This window comes from Oryzias latipes, chromosome 4, assembly GCF_002234675.1.
Source record: "Oryzias latipes chromosome 4, ASM223467v1".
NCBI lineage: Eukaryota > Metazoa > Chordata > Actinopteri > Beloniformes > Adrianichthyidae > Oryzias > Oryzias latipes.
Genome location: NC_019862.2, coordinates 6,144,178 through 6,168,705, shown reverse-complemented (window position 1 = coordinate 6,168,705; position 24,528 = coordinate 6,144,178). Strand labels below are relative to the sequence as shown.

At 44.3% G+C, this 24,528-nt stretch overlaps 1 protein-coding gene across 9 annotated transcripts in view; it reads right to left on the bottom strand.

Annotated features, from left to right (window-relative positions):
• nfia (nuclear factor I A) overlaps positions 1-24,528 on the bottom strand; it is a 123,790-nt gene that overhangs the window by 79,350 nt on the left and 19,912 nt on the right. For 2 of the 9 annotated variants that reach the window (XM_023954067.1, XM_023954071.1), the window contains exons 1-2: positions 16,745-18,229; positions 12,268-12,796 (exon numbers count right to left, since the gene is read on the bottom strand). In XM_023954067.1, coding sequence (XP_023809835.1) covers positions 12,268-12,796; positions 16,745-16,771 — 556 coding nt within the window. In that variant the 5' untranslated portion in view covers positions 16,772-18,229. Of the gene's footprint in view, positions 1-12,267; positions 12,797-13,961; positions 14,072-16,182; positions 16,699-16,744; positions 18,230-24,528 lie in introns of those variants that run through there. The other 7 variants (XM_023954063.1, XM_023954065.1, XM_023954069.1 and 4 more) reach the window with 5 other exon arrangements.

Here is a 24,528-nt window from a genome sequence, read left to right as displayed (position 1 = left end):
ATAGATTTTTCATTATTGTAAAATTGCTAATAATTGTAAATATATGCATCCTGTTGTGACACTGTACATACTGTGAAATGTCAGAATTGTAATTGTTTTGAATGTTTAATAAATGTGCTAAACAGTATACTGGTCTTTTAATGTGCTGTATCTGGTACAAATTTGCCATCAAAGGGTACAAAAGGCTTGTCACTGGGGCAGTACCCTTAAAAGAACAAATTTGTACCTTTTTTAAAGGTACATTATGGTACCATAGCACTATAAGGTACAATTTAGTCCACAGAGGTACATATTTGCCTTTGAAAGGTACATACTGAAAGGGTACAGATACGCACCTATATGAAAGGGTACAACATTTGTACCCTTGAGGGTACTGCCCCAGTGACAAGCCATTGTACCTCTAAAGGTACAAATTTTGCACATTTTTTCTGACAGTGTATGGACCTTTATTTTGAATCATGACGTCAGCAGCTCAGCTTTACACATCAGCATGATTGTGATCTAAAACAAAAACAGGCAAATCCACTACCTGCCTGTGGATCCCTGCAGGTGAACTTCCCTCAGAGGCAGGTTGACCTGGGGTTCGGCTCAGTTTTAGAGCGCAGTGAGCGGTGCCAGGGAGGCTTTGGTGACCCCTTCCCTTTCCTCACTGCAGCAGCCTCACTAATACAAGCTGTGCACGAGCCGTCACAGCATCATTTATGGGCGAGCTGGGCTGCGACGGGCGGCTGCGGGATGCTATCGTTTAAAAGCAATATGGAGAGGAATTATTTATGAGCGCACACATGCACACTCACGTGCACACTCACACTCTTCTCTGCAGTGCTGCACCATGAAGGGCAACCACACACCGGAGTGGGTTTTCCGATGCTTCAGATCGTTCTCTGCCGTCTGTAAACTTCAGAATCAGCACCACTCACACCTGCTTTAAGGGGCGGGGCTTCAAAGTGTTAGCCAATGAGGAAACGGCTACCTCTAGTGTCGTGAATGGATGTCAAAAAGGAGAGCATAAGGACTCCTTAAATTTATTCGTTCATGTCATTCATCAGATTATTATTTTCTTTTCAAAAAGCATCAGAATTATCAGCATGAGTGACTGAGCATGTGCAGAACACAGCAGATGTTCACACAAACGGAAGATTACAGATCCAAAAACTGGATCATCCAGGACGGTCTTGATCATAACGGCAGACCTCTGCTCTGTGTCCTGTTGTTTTTTATGGTGTTGTTTTTTCTTTCGGATGTTCTTGACGCAAACTGACGTGAGGTCAGGACTTCCAGCAGAGTTCAGGAAATTAAACGGCAGATGTGAAGAACCAGAGCAGCTGCTGTCACCTCAACGCAGCAGTACACACACAAACTCACACACAAGCACATGTGTACAGAATATGACAACAAAAATGCATAAAACCATGCATTCGATGTAGAAAATGTCAACATCTTTAACACAAGTTCCAGTTACCACGACAACAGATCATCATCCTCCAACATTCCTCACGCCCCCTTCTAGACTAGACTGAGGTCCTACCCCCCCCCCCTGCCTGCTCAGATCAAGACAAAGTGTCTTTAGATCCCGTTTGAAAGTCCCTGGTTTGTGATTGTCTGGACTTCTTTTGTTTTTCTGAATGCGGCCGGAAAGCCTGCCGGCGATGAGGGGAGGGCGGTTGGAGGGAGTGCTGCTTACATGCTTTGACACAAACAACAACAGAGAGGCACAAAGTGGAGCAGCTTCCGCTCTCCAGATAGGCCCAGGGCCCCCAAAAGGTCCTGCGAGCAACAGGTTGCTCTGTGAGAGGAGAACAAAGATCGAGGATGGGAGATTTCTGATTGGTTGTTGGAAAAACATTGAAAAGGACAGAAAGGAAAGGAAGGTATAGAAGCACTGGAATAATGAGTCATGGAGAAAGTCATGACCCAGAGGCTCTGCATATTTCTCCATATCTACTAACACCCCCCCCCCCCCCCCCCAAAAAAAAAAGATGCTGAAGACCAATCAGGAAATGAAAATAGAGTAACAGGAGGGTGGGCGGGGCTTATGATGACTTTTTAGAGTCTGACCTGCTGAGTTCAAACTTGAGCTGCTTTTTTTTTTGCAAAACGTGAATTAACTCCAAATTTGGTTCAACTGTGCGAGGGGGGGCTAAAAACATTGATGGCATCTTTTGGTGCATCTGCCCCACCTGTGCATAAAGCTGATCCAGTAAGAGAGAAACTAGGGGAACAGCAAAGAAGCACACTATGTGTGTGTGTGTGTGTGTGTGTGTGTGGCTAAATGCACTGCTGATGCTGCATTGAGCAGGTCTAACCCAGGAGGAGAAAGTCAACAGAGATTTTCCTTAGTCTGCCTGCCCCTGTGTGTGTTGGGGGGGGGGGGCAGCAACAAGTTATGCAGATGAGATGTTAATGAGGCAGAGCATGAATGAAGCCTTTGGGGGGGGCGGAGTGTGGGAATGATCTGGCAGCTGCACTTCTCAATTCATCCTCCTATTGCTCTCCATCCATTCTGCGATCCTGCATCCCTCCATCCTCACCCCCCCCCCCCCCCCTTTCCACACACACTTTATTGTGCTGGGATGAAACCACTGAGGGAAGAGGCTGAGAAGGAGGATTTGCATGCAAGTAAGGGGGGGGGGGGGGGGGGGGGGCATTCAAATGTTACTGTTTTGGTTAATTTTCAAGGCTGTGGTGGGAAATTATGCTAAAGAAGGTAGAGCAGTTCTGCTACCAGAACTACACTATCCACAATCCTCTGCAGGAGTCAAGTGAAAGCATTTAGCTTCTTACCTCAGCAACACACACGCAAACAGGTGCACAGCACTGTGTAGATATGACTGTGGGATTGTCCAGTCAGCACCCCCCACCCACCACGCAGCACTAAATTATTCATTGTTTATTAGCTGTCGCTTCCTAAATAGTTCCTGCTGTGACCTGCTTGCGGGCGAACCCCAGGGGAGGGGGGGGGCGAGTGGAGCCTCAGCTTGGGGGATTACTCAACCAGAACTTGACATAAAGCTGAACATTCTGATCCAGTTTCACCCCGATGAGGAAAATGGTATGCTCTGGACCTGAGGGTCCATCAGGGACCCCCACCACCACATGATTAATGAGAGAAGGTTAGCGTGGGGAGCTGCTGATCCAGTTTAGGGTCTGTCTGGGTTCTGATCTTTAAAAAACCTTCCACATGTAGATTTTGAACGTGTGGTCTAAAGCTCAAAGCCTCTACTGCCCCCTCCCTTTCAAACCTGCACTCATGTAAAAAAAAAAAACACATTCTAAATATGTGACATGTTATGTGATTCTTTGTTCAGAAATAGCAGAGATCAGTGAGTACATATGCACCTTTTCAGAATAAAACCTTCCTGTTTCTGAGACTAAAGACTTTGTAACCATGCAAAAGCTCGTGAACGGGCCGTGGCATCTCCTCAAGCGTTCTGCAGTGATACCACCAGTTGCATTACCGGTATTTTCTATTATTTCCAGCGATACAGCCCAAAAGTGTTGTGATTTCATGACTAACAGGCTAGTGGGGTCCTTTTTTTTATCTGTTTATCTAGCAAATTATGCTGTATTTGCAAAAGAGAAATGATGTTTTTATGTACAAGAACAACAGAGAACATGGATGATGATCAGTGCATTGATGACACCACAATTGCTCTTCTTAAAATCTGTTGGTCTGCGGTTCTGCTGATGACGTTGTCGCGCTGCTTAGATAAAGTTCTCCTTTTGTCCTTTTTATGCTGCATTTTTTTAACTTCCTGTCTGGCCGGTTGTTTCACGAAGAATCCACTACACACACCATGTGAGGGTAAATTCTGGAAGAAGAGCTCAGAACATGACAACCTGTCTGACAAACTATGATCAAGTCTGTGAGTGCGTGCACAGCGGCACGCTGGAGGACAAGCCCCCCCCCCCCCCCCCCACGCACCCTTGAAAGGCTGCGGTGACCCATGGATGTATAAACGGGGACGGCCAAATGAATTGCTTGGTTTGGAGCAGGAGCTGCTCTACCTGTGCTGAGTCAGCAGGTCCGCTCGCTCTATCCGTCTAATGGACAGCGGCGGAATTTAATTAGCAGGAAGCCGCAGATCCCACTGAGCGCGTACACACACGTGCAAGTGTGTGTGCACTGAAGCCCAACCCCTGCTGCCATCCTTCGGAAACCCCATCCATCAGCTGGATGATCTGTACTCTCCATTCAAGCAAGCCCGTTTGCTGGTCCTGCAGGGGGGGTAGGATGCCCTGCTCAGTGGCACTGTGGCAGCTGCTTTGGTGTGACTGATGCAGGTCTTCATCATTAAAGACCCCCCAGTGAGGTTCAAACGTTTTAGAGGTTGGGTCTGTAACAGTTGGGCCCGGTTCTATGGCCCCTCCAGACTGTAATGTTCAACAGAAATGTCCAAGTCCCCCCCCCACACACACACACCACACCGTACACACAGTTAGACGCCTCCTGTCGCTTTTATGGACTGCATGGTGGAATGGTGGTTAGTGCTCTTGCGTCCCAGTGAGAAGGTCCCGGCTCAAATCCTTTCTGTGGTGAGTCTGCTAACTGCAGCTCACATGCCGACACAAACATACTCATGAAACTGCAGCTGAACAGCTTCATCTTCATCTGAGCTCATGTTTGTCTGGGCCAGGCAGGCAACAAACTAGGACGGGGGGGGGTCTTTTTCTCACACAGCACCTCAGCCTGAAGTTTCAAGTTTAAGAACAACTTTGTTTCAGCTCAGACTGAACTCCCCCCCCCCCCCCCCCCCAAAACGGCACTCTTAACTGATGATGAGGATGGAGGAGGGGGGAGTTACCAATTATCTCTGTCAGTGAGTTTCCCTAACTCAGACACGTTCGCCACGGGGGGGGGTCCAACTCAAGTGTTCAATTGTTGTGTTTATGAAGTCTGTCTTACACACACACACTCAATCACACACAATCTCTTTAAACACAAATCTACACACATACACGTTTAAACAAAAACACGTTCTCTCACACATACAAGCCCTTTTACACTAAAACACACACACACAAATTCTGATTCAAACCTAAGCGCTCACTTTCATACTAAAACACGTAAACACACACAGATATGTGCACACATACAAACTTCCACACACAAATTTTAACATGTAAAGACACACACAAATTCTCTAACACACACATTTTGACAAACACACTTATGTACAGACACATACAAACAATGTATAACACACACAAACACACGCCCTCTCTTACACACACATACAAACACAATTGCTAGCACAAATACACATCCTTCAACACACAAACATTTATAGTCAAAACTTTACAGCAAATTTTTCATTTTCATAAAACAGATTCATAAGAATATCTAATATTTCTGTGAATAATAAATGCCTTATTAAGGTTTCAGTGTCATCCAGGATGCTGGGCCGACCCAAACAGGACCACACTGGGCAGAACCAGGAGCATAACTGGGCCCACCTATAGCTGCAATAATTACCAACGACCATCTGACGCACAAACTGACAGAAAACAACACAAAGGAGGGGCTGTCCTGCTTTTGTCTCCTGGACTCAAGCCAAACACAGCTCCGCCCACATCCTGAGGAAGACTGCTGCAGATGATCTACCTTCCTCACCCCCCTTCTGCAGGAGCCGCAGGTTTGTGTCGGGACATCAGTGAGGCGTTCAAGAGCAGCAAACAAACCGACAACCTGGAAACATGAACCATTAGATCATTGTGTTTATTTGTTCCATATTTCCTTCTTTATTCTGGAATTCTCTCCTACAACAGAAATCACACGCCTTCTCTTATTCATCATTATGAAATGTGTTTGTAATACAGTATTTGTTGGATACAATTACAGAAAGGAGATTTGATGATGTGAGCGAGAACCTTTGAAAACATATCTTTAAAAGTACAGTGTGGAATTGTGTTTGAACTAGTTAGAAATGATTTTAGGGAAACATAAACTATAAAAATTCCCGTTTTTTGATGAAGAGTAGAAAGGCTTGGTCAAAATGTCTGAATGAATTTATGTTGCATGAATAACTAAAAGATTTTTTTGAAAATTTGGTCTTCCAAGTTTGGAACAAACAAATGAAGGTCGCCGTGGCGACGGCGCTGCTCTAACCTGCTTCTTCTTCTCTTCCTTCCTTCATTTGCAGCAGCCATACGGCGCCCAGGATCTCTGTCCTCCACCATCTGTGGAGTGTTCCCCGCAGACGCCCACAGCTGCCCCGCGCACGTCGCCTCTCGCAGCGCACGTGCACGCACATCCGTGAGTGCACAAGAGTGTGTGTTTAAGGCTCTCGTTTGTCTCTCAGCCCTTTGGGCGTGTGGAGATTCTGGTGGTTCTGGAGGTTTCCAGCTGAGCTGTAGCTCCAAACCCAGACTGACCTTCATCACCGGTGATGACCAATAGACGGTTACCACGACAACCACCATAGGTCAGCCCACCACTAGGTAAAGGTAAACTTCTAAAGACCTCCCGATTTCAATGAAAATCTGCACGGTGGGTTTGTGGGTTCCTGTGGTCCCGCTGTGGTGTGCACTTCAGGAACCACGACAGACCCTGGGATTTTTACACTTCTTAACAACTCCAATGATGGTTGATTAGGTGCAGGAACAGGAGGAGAAGAATAGGAAAAGAGGAAAGGAAGCAAAAAATGTAGAGGAAGATCAAGGAATATTTAAACGTCAATCTCAGCCACTCTTTACATTTATGGCTAGAAGCAGATTGGTCATGTGACTACAAGCGCTCTTTCTGTTACCGTGACGACTGTCATAGTGACATGAACAGGTGTTTCCAGCTGTTCTCTGAAGAAGAGGAGATCCCCCACTGACGCAAGGTGAGCATCTTAAAGCAGGAAAGGAAATCTGACTCAGTAATTAGTTCAGAAACCAGACTGGAAATCTGTTTAAGAGCTCAGGAGGGACCTGGGTCACACACACACACACACACACAAAAGCACATGTACACACACATGCACAGACAGACACAAACAAACAAACACACGTAGCGGTTTCTGCTGCAGAACAGGTTTTGAAATCATGATGATCAAATAGAGTTTTATGAGGAGCAAAGCTCAGAACCTTCAACACGTTCTTCAATGTTTCCTCATGTCTGCTCTATGTCTGCGTGTCTCTCTGACGCCCCCACCCTCCGCCTTTGAGCACTGAGGTTAAATGAGGGGGATCAGGTCTAGTGACCTATGACCTCTCAGCGCGTGTTTCACACCCCTGTGTTGTAACAGACACCGAGGGGGCAGCTTGTTAAGACTGATAGGTATGGAAGGGGGGGGGGGGATTTCTCGCCTTCAACTTGTTCTACAGGAGAAATGCTGACTCAGCAGTGTGCACGTACATGTTTGATCTGGATTCAATTGTGGTGAAACCCCAGTGTGTGGTGTGTGTGTGTGTGTGTTGAAGGGGGGGGGGGGGTCTCCTTTCTTTGTGCAGTTTTTAAAACTTAGCAATGAAATTAGGAATCAGGGTTTTTTTGGGCCCGATCCAATTCAGAGTAATTTGATTTTGAGTCCCAATCCGACACTTTTGTAACACATTTAAAAAATAAACAAATGTAATAAACAGATCCAGTTTTTGTTTTGTTAACCTTCTTTTATCATTTAACACTTAAACAGAGCTTTAACAATCAACTAGTAAGAATAGTTTACTATAAACTAGTAAAACTGGTGATAACTGGTCATGTGGAGAAAGCTTGGTGACTGAAGCTTTAGTATCTTCAGAACTATTGAACATTTTTAATCAGATGTGATTCATTTCAATTCAAAATCCTTAAAATGAATGATAATTTTCTTTTAAAATGGTTGTTGCAGCATTTAAATATTGATGAATATTCATGACTAACTCATGTCAATACAACCATAGGGTTGTTTTTTTTAGAGAACATGGAATTCTTTAGATTACCCTCTTCAGACCTGACGTCACATTCGTTCACATGGACATCACATTTTGAGTTTTGTTCCCACAGTAGTTAATTCGGCTAAACTGGGGCTCTGTCAAAGAGAAATGAAAAATGATCGGGTCTTGAGGGTCTCTGTCTGTCATCAAAAACAACAACGAGAACCGAGAACAACGAGAAACACTTGCTGTCCGTTTAAAACCATTTTTAAAAAGACATTGATCTCAGAAGTATGAATCTGTGAATATCTCGCTGACTTGGCTGAACTGTTTTTGTGTGCCTCCTTCTCAAACCTTTTCGACCCCCCCGGAAAGTCAGTCTGCGTTCAGACTGAAGTTCATCAGCAGAGTTCATTTGCACATGAACAGAAACCCTCCTTTCAGAGTTCTGTTGTTTGGCCCAAACCAGAGTTTAGGTGAGCTTTAACAACTGCTATGCCAAGAGGGCCAACAGAGGAACCCGGTTCTGGATCAGAACAGAACCAGACCAGCTGGTGTGAATGCTCCACGGGGCTTTTAGCAGATGCTTTTATTTCAAATCACTCACAGTTTTCCTAATAATGCAGGCAGTGTGGGGGTTTGGGGTCTTGCCCAAGAACCTCCAAATGACTGGTCAACCAATGGAGCTAAAGCCACCCCCCCACCCCCACAATAGTCTTTAATGTAAAAAAGAAAAAGAAAAGCTTTTGAATTGTGAACATTTAAAGTAAAAGCTGTTTAAAACCCACTTGTTTCCCTTTATGCCCCCCCCCCCCCCCCAACCTTCTGAATGGAACCTGCTGACCATGATGCAACAAAGAGTTTGGAAAAACTTCCTGAGTGCGTTTTGTGTTTAAAGGTCACACGAGCAAACCACTGCTGTGGCTGAAGGAAGCGGAGCAAACGTGGACTTCCTCTGAGGCTTCTGCTGCAGCCTCTCAGAGGATTCAATAATAAATGCTTGGGAGAGCGCTGTGGCTTCCACTGGCAACGGTTCTGCCCCCCACCCCACCCCACCTCGGGGGGTCAGCGGTTAGGGGGTGAATTTAATTACTGAGTGGGACAGCCCAACAGCCTGAAGTCCGCCTGCCTTCTTCCTCCGGCTTTTAATCAAGAGAAGCTCAGTTCCTTCAATACCAGCAAGAAACAAAAACTGCAGTCAGACCATGACACATTATTCAACAGGCGGGAAACGCTGTTGACTTCTGAACCATCTGCATGTCAGACAGTGAGCTTAGAAACCTCCTCAGTCAAACATGACGTTAACCAGTTAGTTGGAGAAACCCTCAAAGCTCCTGGAACGCAGCACTGTGCCAAAAACCCTGAGACGGCTGCCAAGCGCCCCAGCCACACTCACACGTTTTTGAACCCGCTCAAACGCTCTTAGAGGGAATCTGTGGGAAACCAGGAAGGAAACGGCTTAGTGCACCTGAAAAGGAAGGCTGCAGCTGCGCCAGAAGCACATCTGGAGGCTCTGTGCTGCATGGGAGGAAGGTCCATCTTCATCAGCTCAGCCACAGCAGGACCAAAAGCTGAATCCACCTCCGGCCCTGAGGGAGGGGCTCAGTCTCACCCCAACAGACGTGGGGCAAGAGCAGGAAAGTTCAGCTCTTAAATCCCACCTTCACAGCAGCATGGCTCCCCCGGTGGTCACGGCTCCCGGACCCCCCCAACAAACACACCCAAACAGCTTTCTTTAGGGAAAGTTCAACAGGAATCTGCTTAACACTGCAGCTGGGTCTCCTGACCACAAGGAACGCAAAGTCATGACTTTTATCCACCCGTCTGAGCGGCACGCACACACAAAAACACACACAGAAACACTACAACTCAGGATGTTGGAATGCTGGAACTTAAGATGACACTTTTATCAAGATGTTCAATAAATATCCTTTCTTTTTTAACATTTCTATTGTAAAGCTGATTTTAGTTTGGTTAGGAGAGACTTTTTTCATAACTTATACTTTGTTACTTAAACAGAACAAAATGGAACTTTGATCAACTAAACTATGAATTCTTACATAAAAATATTACAGAAAATCGTTTCCATTTAATGTTTAGTGCAGATGAAAAAATATTGGGACTGAAACTCAACAACATCTTTTTAAAGGTCAATTTATTGTCTGAGTATTAGTACTCATTTTTAAGTACAACAGTACTTCAATCACTTCATGATCTTTTCTTTCTCTTCAGGATCTTCAAATAAATATTCACAATAAAAAGTAATATATTTTTTCTTCTTTTTATAGTCACTTTATTTTCTCCTTTCATGGTCACTTTTTTTTCATCTTATTTTATATTTTATTTTGTAATTTGAAGTTAGATTCCCTGTTTAGACTGGAGGTTGAGAGAAACGGAATTTCAATTTCTGTGTTTGTGAAAACATTATAGACATTGACAATAAAATGTACTTTGACTTTGACTAAAGTAACAGTAACCCTTGTGCTATCCTAGGCACTTTACCATTGGGAGTTGGGTCATCTAGACCCACTAGACAGTGCTCTGAACCTTTTTTCTTCAATGATTTGTGATCTTCACTGGTGTCCATGGATTACATGAAATCTTTCCACCTTTATCCACCTTTGTCATGGTAGGGAGAACACATCAATGTAAGGGGGGGGGGGGGGGGGTCCTCTAAGATAGAACAAGGGTTAAACAGCTTAATATTAGCTTGCTTTAGCTCCAAAGGATGCCACTGTGAGAACTTTCATTCTCTTCTGGTTCTTCTCTATATGTTTTAGCTCCTGAAAACTCTTTCATGCTTTTAGCTGTTTTCACCATTCTAGTATCAAAGAAATGCTCATCTCCTTTGGGAGATTTCAACTTGTATTCTTCTCTAGTCCAGTTTTGAAAAAAGAATATGAATTTTTGCTCATTGAATTCAAATGTAAAGGCTTCCAAATCCTTCAAACTCTCAGAACTTCAATAGACTTTATGTTTGACTCAGACTCAGTAAGTTAAAGGGCCTATATCATACAAAATCACCTTTTTGATTTATTAAGTGTATTATAATGTTTAATCCTCACAAAAACAAATCCCAAAGTGTTGTATTTTCTCTAAAAACCTGCCCTCTGACCAGCCCCTCCCAATCCACTAAAATGAGTGGGTCCTCAGATTGTGATGTCACAAAGTGAGGACAGCCCCTTCCAGGAAGTCTGTGCTGCCAGCCCCGCCCCAGGCAAACACACACACACACCCTTCTCCGTGGAGCTAGCGGTGATCGGCTAAACACTTTCCTTTCCTATGCACACTATGATCATCCATGTTTGCTAAAGTTTGGATGCTCTTTGTTTTGGGTGAGATGCAGACACGCTACAGAGGTCGAACTGGACAACACCCACAAGGAGTGAAAGGCGGAGCCTCAGAAAACCAGTCGTCTTACTTTCATGTTGAGAAGGAACTCAGGAAAATGAAGTCATATTTATTAAAAAATATGTTCTTTAGTGTGCCAAAGGTGATAATATCATCATATACTTGGATATTGTTTACTAGAAAAGGCTTAAGAATAGCACGATATAGTCATTTAAATATTATTTTTGTTAAAATTGTTTTTTTTATTAAGCTTGCATGTCATTTTTGTGCTTTTATTGTCTCAATAAATACATTTTTTAAATATTATGAAAATGTTTTCAGTTAAACTTCTCTATGCAGTTTCATCAGGATTTAATCATTTTTAATTTTTTATACATCTGTTAATGAGTATTATATTTGTTTTTAACAATTTTGGTCTTTATTTTGGTAATTGTGTCCACCTTGATAGCAGAAAACCTTTACTTCTATTTCTGTACATTGTTCACTAAATAAACTTTTACTGGTTGTTTCAGCTACTAAATGTTCTTTAGTTCTAAATCGAACTTCAGCAGTTAGCTTTAACCCTTAGAAATGTTTCCCAAACCTGAAGAATTCCTTTCTGAACCCACAGCTGACCGTCTCCAAGGGCTTCATGGAAACTGACCCACACATCCTTCAGAGTCAAACTCCCCACTGAAGAGCCAAAAAAAGCGGAGCTTCAGTCAAACGTGAGGTTTAGGATGAGCGGGAAGAGCAGGAAGAGCCTCCACCATCGGGCATGCTCAAGGATATTTGTGCACAAACTGGTGTCAGTGCTGTTTTCACATTTTAAAGGTCTTTTAAAAGATCTTCAAGGACATTAAACTGTAAACAGAAGTTCCACCTCAGTTTAGACTTCAGCTGCACGCGTGCAAACACACTTGACAGGCAAAAGCATCCACACACAATACACCCACACAACAGGAGGTCGGAAACTGAAAGCTCCCGCAGCACCACAGTGCACCGCGGAGAACCACAGCGGGACGTGGGAAAGCTTATGAGGCTTTGATCTGGATTGCAGACTCGCACACGAGCAGCAAAGCGGGAAGCCAGACTGACCTGAGTGCACGAAGTAGGCCAGGTAGAGGTCCAGCTCCTTGACTGAGACTCCGATGTGGTGCGGCTGCACGCACAGGCTGGGGTTGGAACACTGCGGGGACTTGACCAGCCTCTCCCCGTCCGTGCTCTCCAGGGGAATCCCTTTGAATAAAATCACCATGACCAGGTCCAGCCTCCACACTTTGTCCGCCTGCCGCAGGCAGTCGATCCTCCTCATCTTGCCCTTTTGGTCGGGGTTGGACAGCACGCAGCACGGCGGCTTCTTCCCCGTCACCGTCAGCACAAAGTCCTCCCTGAACTCGGGCCGGATGTCCTTGCGCAGTTTGGCCAGGAGGCGGGACGCCCACTTCTGCTTGACCTCTGGCTTCTCGCTGAGCAGCTCGTCCTTCACGGCGCGCTCCTCCTCCTTGGACATGCGCTTCTCGTGCTTCTTGAAGTACTTCCTCTTGCGGGCCTGCAGGTTGAACCAGGTGTAGGCGAAGGCCCGGACGTGGGGCAGAAGGGCTTCAATAAACGGATGGAATTCATCCTGTGGAACGGGCAAACGAGACAAGACTTCAGGTGTCAGAGTAAAACTCACACGAACATAGCAGCAGCACAGAAATCAGTCATGCTAAAGCCAAACGAGCCCCGTTTTGGTTTAACAACTTTCTGCCATCATTACCAGGTAGTCAGAACATTATTGAACGTTTCATCCTTTTGCATTTAAAGCCTCAAGTTATCACTGACACTGAATAATCAATGATCAGATTCAAACACCCCAGCATTGACCCCGCCCACCTCAGAACACTTCAACAGAAACAAACACACCTGCGTCAGCCTGACCCAACACAGGTGACCACAGGCAGGTGAGGGTGGAGTTATGCCAGCAAAACTTTGAGCTTTTGGATCAACAGGTTTCATTCTAAATCATTTAAAATAAAAACAAACAAAAAAACAGATTGTTTTTAATTTAGTCAAATTTCAATTTGTCAAAATTCCATCCTGTGGAATATTTTGAAAATAAGGTAAATTAAACTATTTTAAATGTTTAGTCAGTTTGAAGAAATTTGACTTAATTTAAACCCAGTCTTAACATTAAAAATTCTCATTTTATTTGCTTTAAAGCCCTAAATATATCAAGACAAGCAAAGAAAATATAATTAACAAAAATCCATTTTAATTAAATTTGAGCTGGGGACCAAACTGAGTCTTTTAAATAGATTTAAGAATGTGAGGTTGTGTGTTTGTGTGTATTTGGGAGGTAAAGGAATTAAAAACAAAACTGAAAGTTGAATTTTTACAATTTTGCGATGCTTGTTTTAGCAAAAATGACTTTGATGTAGCCCCTCTCTCAAACACACACACACATTTTTAAACGGAGGCGTTAGAAAGAAATCTGACATATGTCATAATAGAAAGAAGAAATGCTTATTTCTAGGTGGATGACGGTCCTCTTCACGTTTCCTTCATTTGTCTCGTTGAGATTGTTTAATCTGAGCTCTGACAGAAACCGGACTATTGACAAGACAACCGTTAAAAGCTCAGACTGCCATCAAATGAGGACTATTTTGTTACAAACGTCAAAAATGTTAAATTCCTGCTGATTTTTCTCTGAGCTCCTTTGTTCCTGATGAAAACTGGAAGATCTCCTAAAAATTCACCTGAGCCCCTGCTATGTTCAAAGAAAAGAGCCGAAGAAAAGCGACACTGACCATTCTCTGCCCCCAACAACCCTGTGTGCTCTCCCCGGGAAAACTGGGGTCAATTTAGCAGAAAAAGCCTCTTGCTTGGTGTGAATATGTGAGGTTAAATTTCCCACAACAAAAGCAGAAGCAAAGGCTCGCTGTCAGACGAGACCTTCAGCAGCCGGAGTGGGAAACTGTATCTTCAGGCGGAGCATCCGAGCGCCAGCTGCACGGCTTCTTCAGAAAACACGCGTGGCCCTCCCCTGTCAGGACTCTGAATGCAGCACATTGTTTCTTCTTGGAGGAGGTCCAGGAGAACGGGTTTGTCTCCAAAAGCGCCTGGAGCTCAACAGCCAACCTGCAGACGCCATCCGAGCTCGGAAATCTCCCGGCAGGACGGCCTGAACCATGATTTCTGTTCTGAGCCAGACCGCTCTGCTAGTGTCCTCCGGCAGCTATCAAGGCGGCGAGCGGCCGCCGGACAGATGATGGGCTCAGGCTGGCCTCTCACACGCACACACACACACACACACACACACACACACACATTCCAGAGTGGATGGATATTCTCCTGAGCCGCATTCCAACATTCCTCACAGCCCAGTGCAGGATTTCAGCTTCCCGAGCCGCTCACGGCTGCAGTCCTGCTTCCTCCACCTCCTCTCCTCCATCTGTCCGTTCCCACAAACTCGCTGTCCCCCCGACTCAGATTCAGCCTGAAAACGGGAGAAAATACCCCAGTTCTCAGCTGCTCTTGCACTTTCTCTAACTGGAGGGTTCCTAAACTAAAATCCTCCAGCCAGAGAATCAGATCAGACTCGGAGGAAGAAGGCTGGAGCTGTTTCAGGATTGTGGCCGGCTGGCCGGCCGGTCTGGTCCAAGCAGGTGTAGAGAAACATCCTGGACCCGTCCAGCAAACTGGGCCCCCCTTTCCTGCCTGCTTCTCAGCTTATGGGGCCTTCAGACGGCGTTCATGTTGATCCAGTTCAGCTGTTAGCTGGCAGATGACCCCCCTCCTTACTTCATGCTGCTGCTCTGTTGTTTCTGGACTTTTCTGTTGGACGGCCCCAAAACACACGCTGCTATATGTCTTGGGCTCATTGTTTGGTTCAAAACCTGCGATGGGGGGCTGTGGAAGCTGAACCTGGGCCCCCCTCTGCTCCTTCCTGACACAGCTAACTGGCCTCTAAGAAGAGCAGTGACGTTAATTCCTCCCCAAAATTCCAAAAAGCCGAAGATTCAGTGTCACATTGCGACAGGCGCCTCAGCCCGACAGAACCCGAGGACAGCCAATCATTCTACGAGGAGGACCCCCCCCCCCATCCAGATGAACCCACAACACCCAATGTAAAGCTGCCGAACCAGATTAAAACTGTCCCCGCAGAGTTACCGGTATTTAAAAAAAATTTTAAGATATAAATGTAAATATAAAAAGCATAAATTAAATTTATAAATTCAGCTGGTTAACAGAACACACTAAATAAATTCAATTTTCAATTGTTGCTATGGTGGGATTTTCCTTTATTTTTTCCCCCAGGAAAAAAGAGACTTCTTAAAATGCCCCCCCTTATGGCGGACAGAGGGAAAACCGGCTCTACTACTCTACGTTTCTGTAAAGTTGTCAAAGAGCAGCTGCTGCCACTCCAACGAAACAAAAACCAGAAATTATTCCATTCAGACTGTTTTTATTCAAATGTGCTATTTCAATTAATAAAATGTTTTATGCATAATATATCTGATTAAAGGTGGGGTAAATATCAGCATGAGCAGCCCCCCCCCACAGGGAACAGAGCAGTCAGAGGATTGTGCACTGATCTCTGGTTTTACTGGCTGATAAAGCAGATTATCGCTGGTGTTTGTGGCTGCAGCTTCTAAAGACAGACGCCTTATTCTCAGAAGAAAAGATTAAGACTTTTCTTTTTTTAAACTTAATTTTAAATTCATTCACATCACTCTTCTTCCTCGGCATTTAGGTTCATAACTTCCATTGATTTGTACAAATTAATAAATTCACTAAATTGTTTTATTTATTACATTTAAGATTTAAACAAAATGTTCCTTTTCCTCATAATTTTTTTTAATTAAAAATAAATAAATCATTTTGAGAATCTGAACTCTGAGTGGGGCTGCGGTCCCACTCAGAGGACCACGGAGGGGTCAAAGTGCGCGTCACGGCTCTGGTTTGACTCCTCTGAACGTGCGGCTCGCGCGGTTTCTGCGGTTCACGTCCGCTGTCACGTCAGCTCACCTCTGACACACGCGTGCGCGCGTGTCTCGGGACCCTGGGCTCCTCCGTGAGGCCCCGCAGCGCCAGCAAAAGCGATGCGGGGTCGGACGTGCGGTTCTGCAGGCGCGGAGCTCGCCACCACCGGCTCCAGTCTGCGCGCAACCCTGCGTGTTTTTGCATTCACGGAGCCGCAGAACGCGCACAGATCAGAGCTCCAGAGGGAGTCCTGCACTCACGGAGAAGTTTGTGAGAACTGAAAAACAGCTCACAGGAGAGCCAGAGCGAAACTTTCACCCCCCGAATCACACACGGCCTGAAGCAGGGAAGCTGGAGACGGAGCCGCGGCGGAGAGGCCGGCTTCAGCGGCCGACCTGCGAGCTGCCGAGTGCGGCGGCTACTCGCAGAGTCCGCAGCAAAAGTTGCGCACACATCCGAGGGCAGGGAAGTTTTAAGGCGGCCGCCGAGGCGAACTGCGTCCGCGGAGTTCGGAGCGGCGCTAACGGGCCCCCGCGTCCCCGCAGGCACGCGGGCAGCGCTGCGGAGAGAGAGTGGTTAGGAGAAAGAAAAGTTTGCAGGGACTCACCTGTGTGAGGCATAGCGGAGAATACATATCTGTCGGATCTAATCTTAGATCTGGAAGGTGCGTGTATGTTTATGTGGGGTGGGGGGGTGGGGGGTGACGGACTCCAGCCACCGGGAGTGCGCGCGCGTGCGTGCGTGCGCTGTATGTGTGAGAAAAGGAAAGAACAGAAAAAGGAGAGAGGGGTAAAGGAGCCCTCCTTTCGCCCCCTTCGCGTTCACATTTCCGAGCAGCGCTGAACTTCGACCCCGCTTCGGGTTACACGGACCGACCGGACCTGTGGAGGCCCTCCGTCGGGGAGCGCACAACTTTCAGCCCAGACCAGATCCACATCTCCGGGACGAGTTTCGTTGGAAAAGCAGCAGAAGAAGAAATCACAGAGTCCGGCGTGGCGCCGCGGCGGTGGGCTGAGGCGGGACCGGCCGGTGCTGGTGGACGGGGGGAAGGTCCGCGGTGTTCCCAAAATGCATGATGTTAAAGCGCCGGGGAGCCGCGAGCCCAAGCGGCCCGCAGCAACATGTCCGTCGGCCCTGCGGTGCGCTGTGGCCGGCTTGCGGTGCTAGAGGTCCCCGGTGCTCGGGACGGAGGGCGCGGCGCGGCGGCGAAGGTGTCAGCGGAGTCCGGGGAAGAGCGACCCGAGGAAGCGGAGAGTCACGCGGAACTGGCTCCCTCAGCTGCCGGACGGCCGCCTCGCCTCTGGGCTGACGGCGGCTTTCAGTTCATTTATCCCCGGAAGGGGCGCGGGAGAGGAGAGGGGGAGAGTCGGTGCTGTCCCGAGCGCGGAGGGCAGCGCCGCCTCCTCCAGTCGTTCCGCTGATCCGGGACCTTCGCTCTCCGAAACCGGACCTCGCTGGTGTGTTCAGCCGCGGAATGAGCGCACTGACCCCGCAGAGCTCCAACTGATCACACTCCGCTGATCGATCAGAGAGAAAAGCATCGATCCTCCGCGCGTAGTTTCACAAGTACAACCCGGTAATGCCGCGGCGCGCGCGCTTCTGTCTCTGTGTGTGTGTAGGTGTGTGTGTGTCAGTGAGGCAGAGCTATGCACTCAGGGGACAGTCAGATGAAAGTGATCGGCTGCGGCTTTATCGATCGTATCGATCAGATCAGATGATGTGAAAATGTATCTGCAGCTGGGCGCGTGAAAGTGAGGAGGAACAGGCGGTGCCTTTGTTTGTAACACGCGAGGAGGAGCGGAGAGGAGCCGGGACCCGCAGCCCCGTTCCCCAGGCGGAGATTGGTCTCCGTCGCCCTGAAAGCTCAGGGTTGGATGCTGAAATGAGAATCCAGCAAAGTATTTACCCACAATCACGTGGTTTGACTAAAGGCCTTTGAGCAGCACATTTTTCTGAATGAAATTAAAAATGTTTCACATTTATGTCAAATCTTTTAACGTCCATGTCTCATCTCTGACCAGGGCTTTTATTTTTGAGAATTCCTTCAGTTTTTCATCCATTTTTACATTTAAAAAAAATAAACTATTACATCAAGTTAGCTTTTTTGGATTTCAGATGAATTTCTGGGCACAGAAATGTAATAAACTGTAAAAGCTACACAATCTTGTATTCAGTATGAACTATTGAATGAGGAGAAACTCCCAGCAGCAGTAGTGGTCATTCACCAAACGAATGAAGACAGATGGAAAAATGACCAATGGCTGCTAAACCCTCACCTCTGTGCTACACCTCCACACCTTCACCTATAAGGGGATCATGCTTTCAGCCCCCCCCCCCCGACTTGAAGCAGCAGAAATCCATGAAAAATCCCTGGAGGCTGATGGTCCTGTCCCCACAGAGAACACAAAGACCTGTGTCAGAGCCAAACCACTAACATCTAAATGATCTGAATTAAGAAACTCTGACATCTATGCAACTTTAGAAACTCAAAGAATGAACAAACTTCCCGATCATTAACATTAGGACCAGAAGAATAGAAGGCACAAATATTGAAAATGCTGATTATCACAGCAATAATAATAATTCATTCCTGTCATATGTTTTGATGAAGAGCTTTGAGAAGGTGTGAAGTGGGAATTCTTACATTTTTAATTTTCCTATATTTTCTATGCACTGGTTTGTGATTAAACGGATTTATTGTAATTTGTGTATTTTGTTTAGGAACGTCTGTTGACGGGGTTCAGCTTCAGAGATGGGACGTTACTGAAGTGGACTTTCTGTCTTAGTGAGGCTTTCCTGGTTAAAGAAATCTTCAAACAAAGAAATAAAGTATTTGGACTTATTGATTATAAGCCAATAAGAAGAATTTGTTAACACAATGTTAGCACTGATAATTAAAACCCCCTTTTATACAAATTAAATAATGTATTTTCTAAAAAAAATACTGTAACTAACATTCACACAACAGGAAGTTGCACAACAACACAAAAACTAAAAACAAACACATTTTAGGGTTAATTTGTAAAGAGGGTCAACAAATCACAAAAACAACCATGACAGAGGAATAGTCTCATGAAACTGAGGACTAAACTTTCCCCAAAACACTCGAATTTTGAATATCAATCTAGAAAACAAACCCATCTCTGACATTACAGATGGTGTTTTAGCTGATATGTCTGTATTTGGCCCCTGTTCATCCTAAGTCTGGAAATTATGGTGCTCTGGTTAGATAAAGCTGATTTTGTTTGTTTATTTAAAAAAATGATACTACGTATAATTGATATTTTTGAAATGCATTTTACTTTTTAAGGGTTTTGCAGTCAGAATTAAAAACACTTTCTTCTGCAATTCACCAGAGATCTTCTTTAAAAAAAAAAAAGTAAAACCATAAGAACCCAAACACATTTTTGCTTAAAAATAACATTCTTGACAGAATTTTATTTTTAAGCAAAAAATTTTCTGTTTTCTGTTCCATTGTTAAATAATGTTGACAGAATTATAAAGGCTCATTAGTGAATCAGTTATTTATAGACAGCTATCATTTAAATTAAGATGGAAAAATCTGGAGACTAATGCATTATTATGTTTTACACAAAAGAACCTGAAATTTCAATGACCCCTTCAAGAAAAAAGTTCAACTCTGACCACATTACGTGCAAATTGTTACTTTCAATTTAAACAGCCAAAATAACAAAGGCTAAATGAGAAAATCATTTTTAAATAAAAAAAAACATGAGGTGGTAATAATTCATGAACCATTAACTTAAGAAAATGACATTAGTGCAAAACATCTTCTTTGTTCCAACTGCCTGATCCATGAGAAGACATTTTAAACAACATTAAATTTTTACAAATAAATTAGTTAATACAGAAATAGGTATTCTACTTCTGCTATGAAAAAAACTTTACTTTGGACTTAATTAAACATATTTTCTAATAGAAATTTGGTTTCGTCAGGTCCTAAAAAGGTTAGCATTAGCATTAGCCAGCTTCACACGCTAGCTAACCAGAACCAAATCTGAACGGTCCACTCACCAGCCGTAAACTCTTCACTGCGTAAATTCTGGTTACCTTTACGGTCTGCAGGATTGGTTATTCTCTATAGTTATTTCTGCTTTACAAACAGCTTTCTGGAGGCTTCTCAGCTGATTTTTCTCTTCTTCTTTTTTTTAGGAAAAAAAGGAAAAGAAAAAAAACGAATTAGCGCAAAGACGATCAATGCTAACACGTAAACACAAGGGATCACTCTGATAGATTTTTAAATACTTTTTCTTTCCAAACAAGTCATTTTCTTTGCACTTAAAATAATCAAAACGAGGACTAAAACACTTTAAAATTAAAAAAAAAATAATAATTACAAAAGTATTACAAGTTAGGAAATGAGTTTGAATTTATTAAACTGAACTCCGAGTGAAACATCTCCCAACAAACCAGCTTTGTCTGAGTTCAAATTATTTAAATTGGCAGGTGTTCTTTAAAGGTTGCTCTTTAGTACGTTTGCTGCTTTGATCCATGTAATTTCTTCAGCTGACTGACTGAAGAACAGAATCCTGAGATACCATTACCTAGTGGACAAAGAATCTTTACACATATTATATCAACTAAACACATATTTATCAGGTTACTTATGGTGGGATACAAAGAATGCAGCCAAAAGTTCAAATGATTTGATCCAATCATGACCAATAAAAAGCTCAGAAAACTGGCATTAAATTGGTTTTCCTTCACCACAATGGTAAAATTATGCTTTTGTTATGTGCACAATGATGACGTTTAATTGTTTGAAAAGATAACAAGTTTAAAATAGTTTTTGTAGAAAAATATGAAATAAAAAAATCCTAAATTTCTAGGCAGCATTTTAAGACAAAATGAAACTTCAGAGAAAATATATTTTAGTAAAGTCTGATTGTTGTGAAAAGGTTTTAAGAGGTTAAACGAACAAGCTTGAGCTTTCAACAGCTCAATCTGGAGACACTGGTTTATAAAAATATTTGGAAACTGTTTAATAATTTACCTCATTCCTCTACAGCACGATGGCCATCCTACAGAGTTGGCTCTGGTTTAGGTTAACCACTTTTTATGCACACTACCGTTCTTCTGTTTGGATGAAAACGTTAGATTGTATGGTTAAATTGATCTCTTTCTATAGGATACAATATTTATTTCTAAATTTCATTTATCGATTTTCCATACATGAAATTTTTTGTAGTACTTTTTACCAAATTAAAATTGTTTTTTGAAAGTAAATTTTAAAAAAAATCAACCGATACTAAATCATGTTGGTGGAGAAGCTAACCTTCAACCTGGACAGTGAGGAGCTCATGATCTTCAGAGGCATCCTGCTGTCTGTAAATGAGAGGCACAGAAACGAAAGCAGAGATCTGCATGTTTGAGGAGCTGCAGGTAAACCGTCCTCCCATGTGCAGCGGAGGGCTTCCAGAAGATTCAGACGTTGCCTGCTGACACACAGGCAGCTGATGTCCCCCTCAGGGGTCAGCATGTCAATACAAAGTTGGAAGGACTGTCCCTGAGAGCAGAGGATTCTGAGCTCAGCTCGGGGAAGGAAAAGCAGCCTGAGGCGCCATCTAGAGCCAACAGACTGAAGCTGCAACTGGGATCCCTGAGGAGAGTCTACCCAACCACTGGATCTGCTTCAGACACTTGGTCCGTGTTCAGGTCTTGATGGAACATCCCCGTCATGTGTGATCAAGTTAAAACATTCTTTCTCAGAGTGGGACAGCAGACCGGCTCGGTGGATCAGAGAAGGGGAAGTTTCACTTCCTACGATGCTCACAAAAGTCCCCAAAAATAAACTAAAGATAAACTCTGATCTCCACACGCCATCTTGATAAAAACTTCTGACATCAAGGAAAAGGTGCATTTTCTTCAACCTTTAACTTATGTAAAAAGGAAAATTCTCCCTGGAGATTTAGGTCAGCTTCAGCTCATATTAATTTTGAGATGTAGATTGTTAGAAGTTACTGAAAACCTCTGAGGTGATCTCGCAACTTTTGGTTAGAAAATAAGCCTATAAAGTTATGGTTGGATGGCTTTGTTCAAACAACGTAGACAGACCAAGGATTAACAGCAGTTGGAAAGTTAGGAAACAAACCTTAAGAGAAAAAGACTAAATTCAACGGCCATATTTATCAGATGCATACTTACGAAGAGTTATGGTTGCCGTGGACTATGACCTTCCAACAAGCTAACCACACATCACCGTGAGCAACCATCGACCCCGTGCACCAGGACTCATTGCAACCCTACTGTTGCTGTAGCAACACCAACACCATCCCAGCTGAAGTTCTAAAAAGTTTGAACAACTGATGTCACAGGCTTACAAAAGAGTGAGAGAAGCTGCCATGGTCACATGACCCTGGGATGTGCATGGGGGGCACAAACTGTCCAGATGTGCTGCCCCCACGCGTTGGCTCTGGTTGGCTGTCCAGAAGAAGCTCCATGAGCCTCTCTTTGCTTTGTGTGGAGGGGCAGCCGTCTCCCTAACAGTCACAATGACGATCAGAATTTGAAAATGGTCTCTAAACTAAGCGAATCTGCCTAATGTTTGTTTTTTGCAGGCGCCGAAACCCTGGGATGTTTGCTCCTCTCTGTCGCCGGTCTGTGCCGGAGCGGTCAGCAGCAGTGCAGATTTCCTGTGTTTTTGTGTGGCTATGCTCCACGATGGAGCGAGGCGTTGCAAAACAGGAAGAGGCTCGGGCCCTCGCTACAGATGCAACCAGCCGGCCAATCGGACGTGAGCAGAAACTCAAAAAACTCCAAATGGACGTCGCCATGGAGACGCGGTGATGTTGGCGGTTTGGGCTAAAATAATTCCTGTTGGAGCACAAAGTGTGGTGTTTGTGTGTGCATGATGGGGGATGGGTTCTCCACCTGCTCCCACTGAGCTTCTGCCAGGCTGGAGATCAGCCAACAGCACCGGGCCTGAAACCAAGCCTCCACCAGGCTCACGAGGAGGAGGAGGAGAACAGGAGAGAGGCAAAGCAGAGCAACGACAAGGGAGAGGAAGGTCAGAGAACCAGGGAAGAAAGAACGAATGGCAAAAAAAAATAATTAAAAAAAGGACAGAAATATTTTGTTTTTCTTGGGATGAGCTCAGTTTAATTCCTCGTTTCTTCACGTTTGGACTCAGAAGCTCTCCTCTCCGCACGCCATCGTGTCGCGTACGTGCCAAACAAATTTAGATGTTCTCAAAATAAAAACACAAGAACTGCAGAAGAGGCAGGAAGACAAGGATGAGATGAGTCGGCGTTTGATTCTCGGCCATTCTACCATCTGTCTTCTGCGCTCTCTGAGGAGGCAAAATGCTCTAAAGAGCTAAAATACAAAATCCTGGAAAAAATGAGCCAGAATATCCATCCTGAAGAAGTGATTACCGGAAAAGGGGGGAGGAAAAATAGAGGGAGGAGGAGTAAACAGGAGAAACCCAAAAAAACAGGAGACTGTATTCTGCATTTCTGATTTGATCAAATATATATTTAGTTGTGAAATTTCCATTCAAAACTATGTTTTTAGGGTGTGAAAAACGGATTTTAGACGGCAAAAATGTAAAAACTGGTTAAAAAAAGTTTAGAAAATCTGGTCAGCAGGAAAGGATTTTATATCCTCAACATACAGTTTCAGTAAGGGGATAAAGTTGGAGAAAGTCTGCTTAGATTTTCAGATATATGATGTCATTGTCAACATTTTTAAGACTTTAAACAAATATGTTTAGAGGGTCAAATGAGAAGAAAAGACCCTTGAATATTTTCTGCACATGTAATTCAACATGAAAGTATTTTGAGAAGTCATGAGACTAAATGGTCCCTAAACCTTTTCAAATTCAAGTTTGATCTATTTTCAAAGAGTCCCCAGTGGTCTTTTAAGAATGATTGTGCCATTTTTAGACAAAATCAAAAAAACCTGTCATTTTCTAGGACATATTCTGTAAGCTGCCCCCACTTCCCGTCACTCATCTGTTTAAGTGATTTCCCACTAGCTTACAGCCCCTCACACCCTCAACCTTACAATATCGATGCAACAAAAATGGTGATCAGTTTCAGAGCTCTCCAGCCGTACAGTTTAGATCCAGATTCTAGCTCAGATGAGGAAAAAAAAATGTACATGGTTTTATTTGTCTGCAGGTGGATGCATCAGAACGGACCGGCGCAGGAAGACTGTGGCCCACCCCGCGTATTTTCCACGTCACAAATACAATCTTTTTCCAACTGCATTTTTTCGTCTGCTCCTGTTTCACAACTATTTGAATAATGAAACACTCAGAAATGCAGTTTGGAGCTTCATTTTCTTTATATATGTCCTCCATCATGAGAAAAATGCCACAAGAACATGTTAGAAACACTATTTTCATTGGAGTGGGTCTTTAAAGCTCAG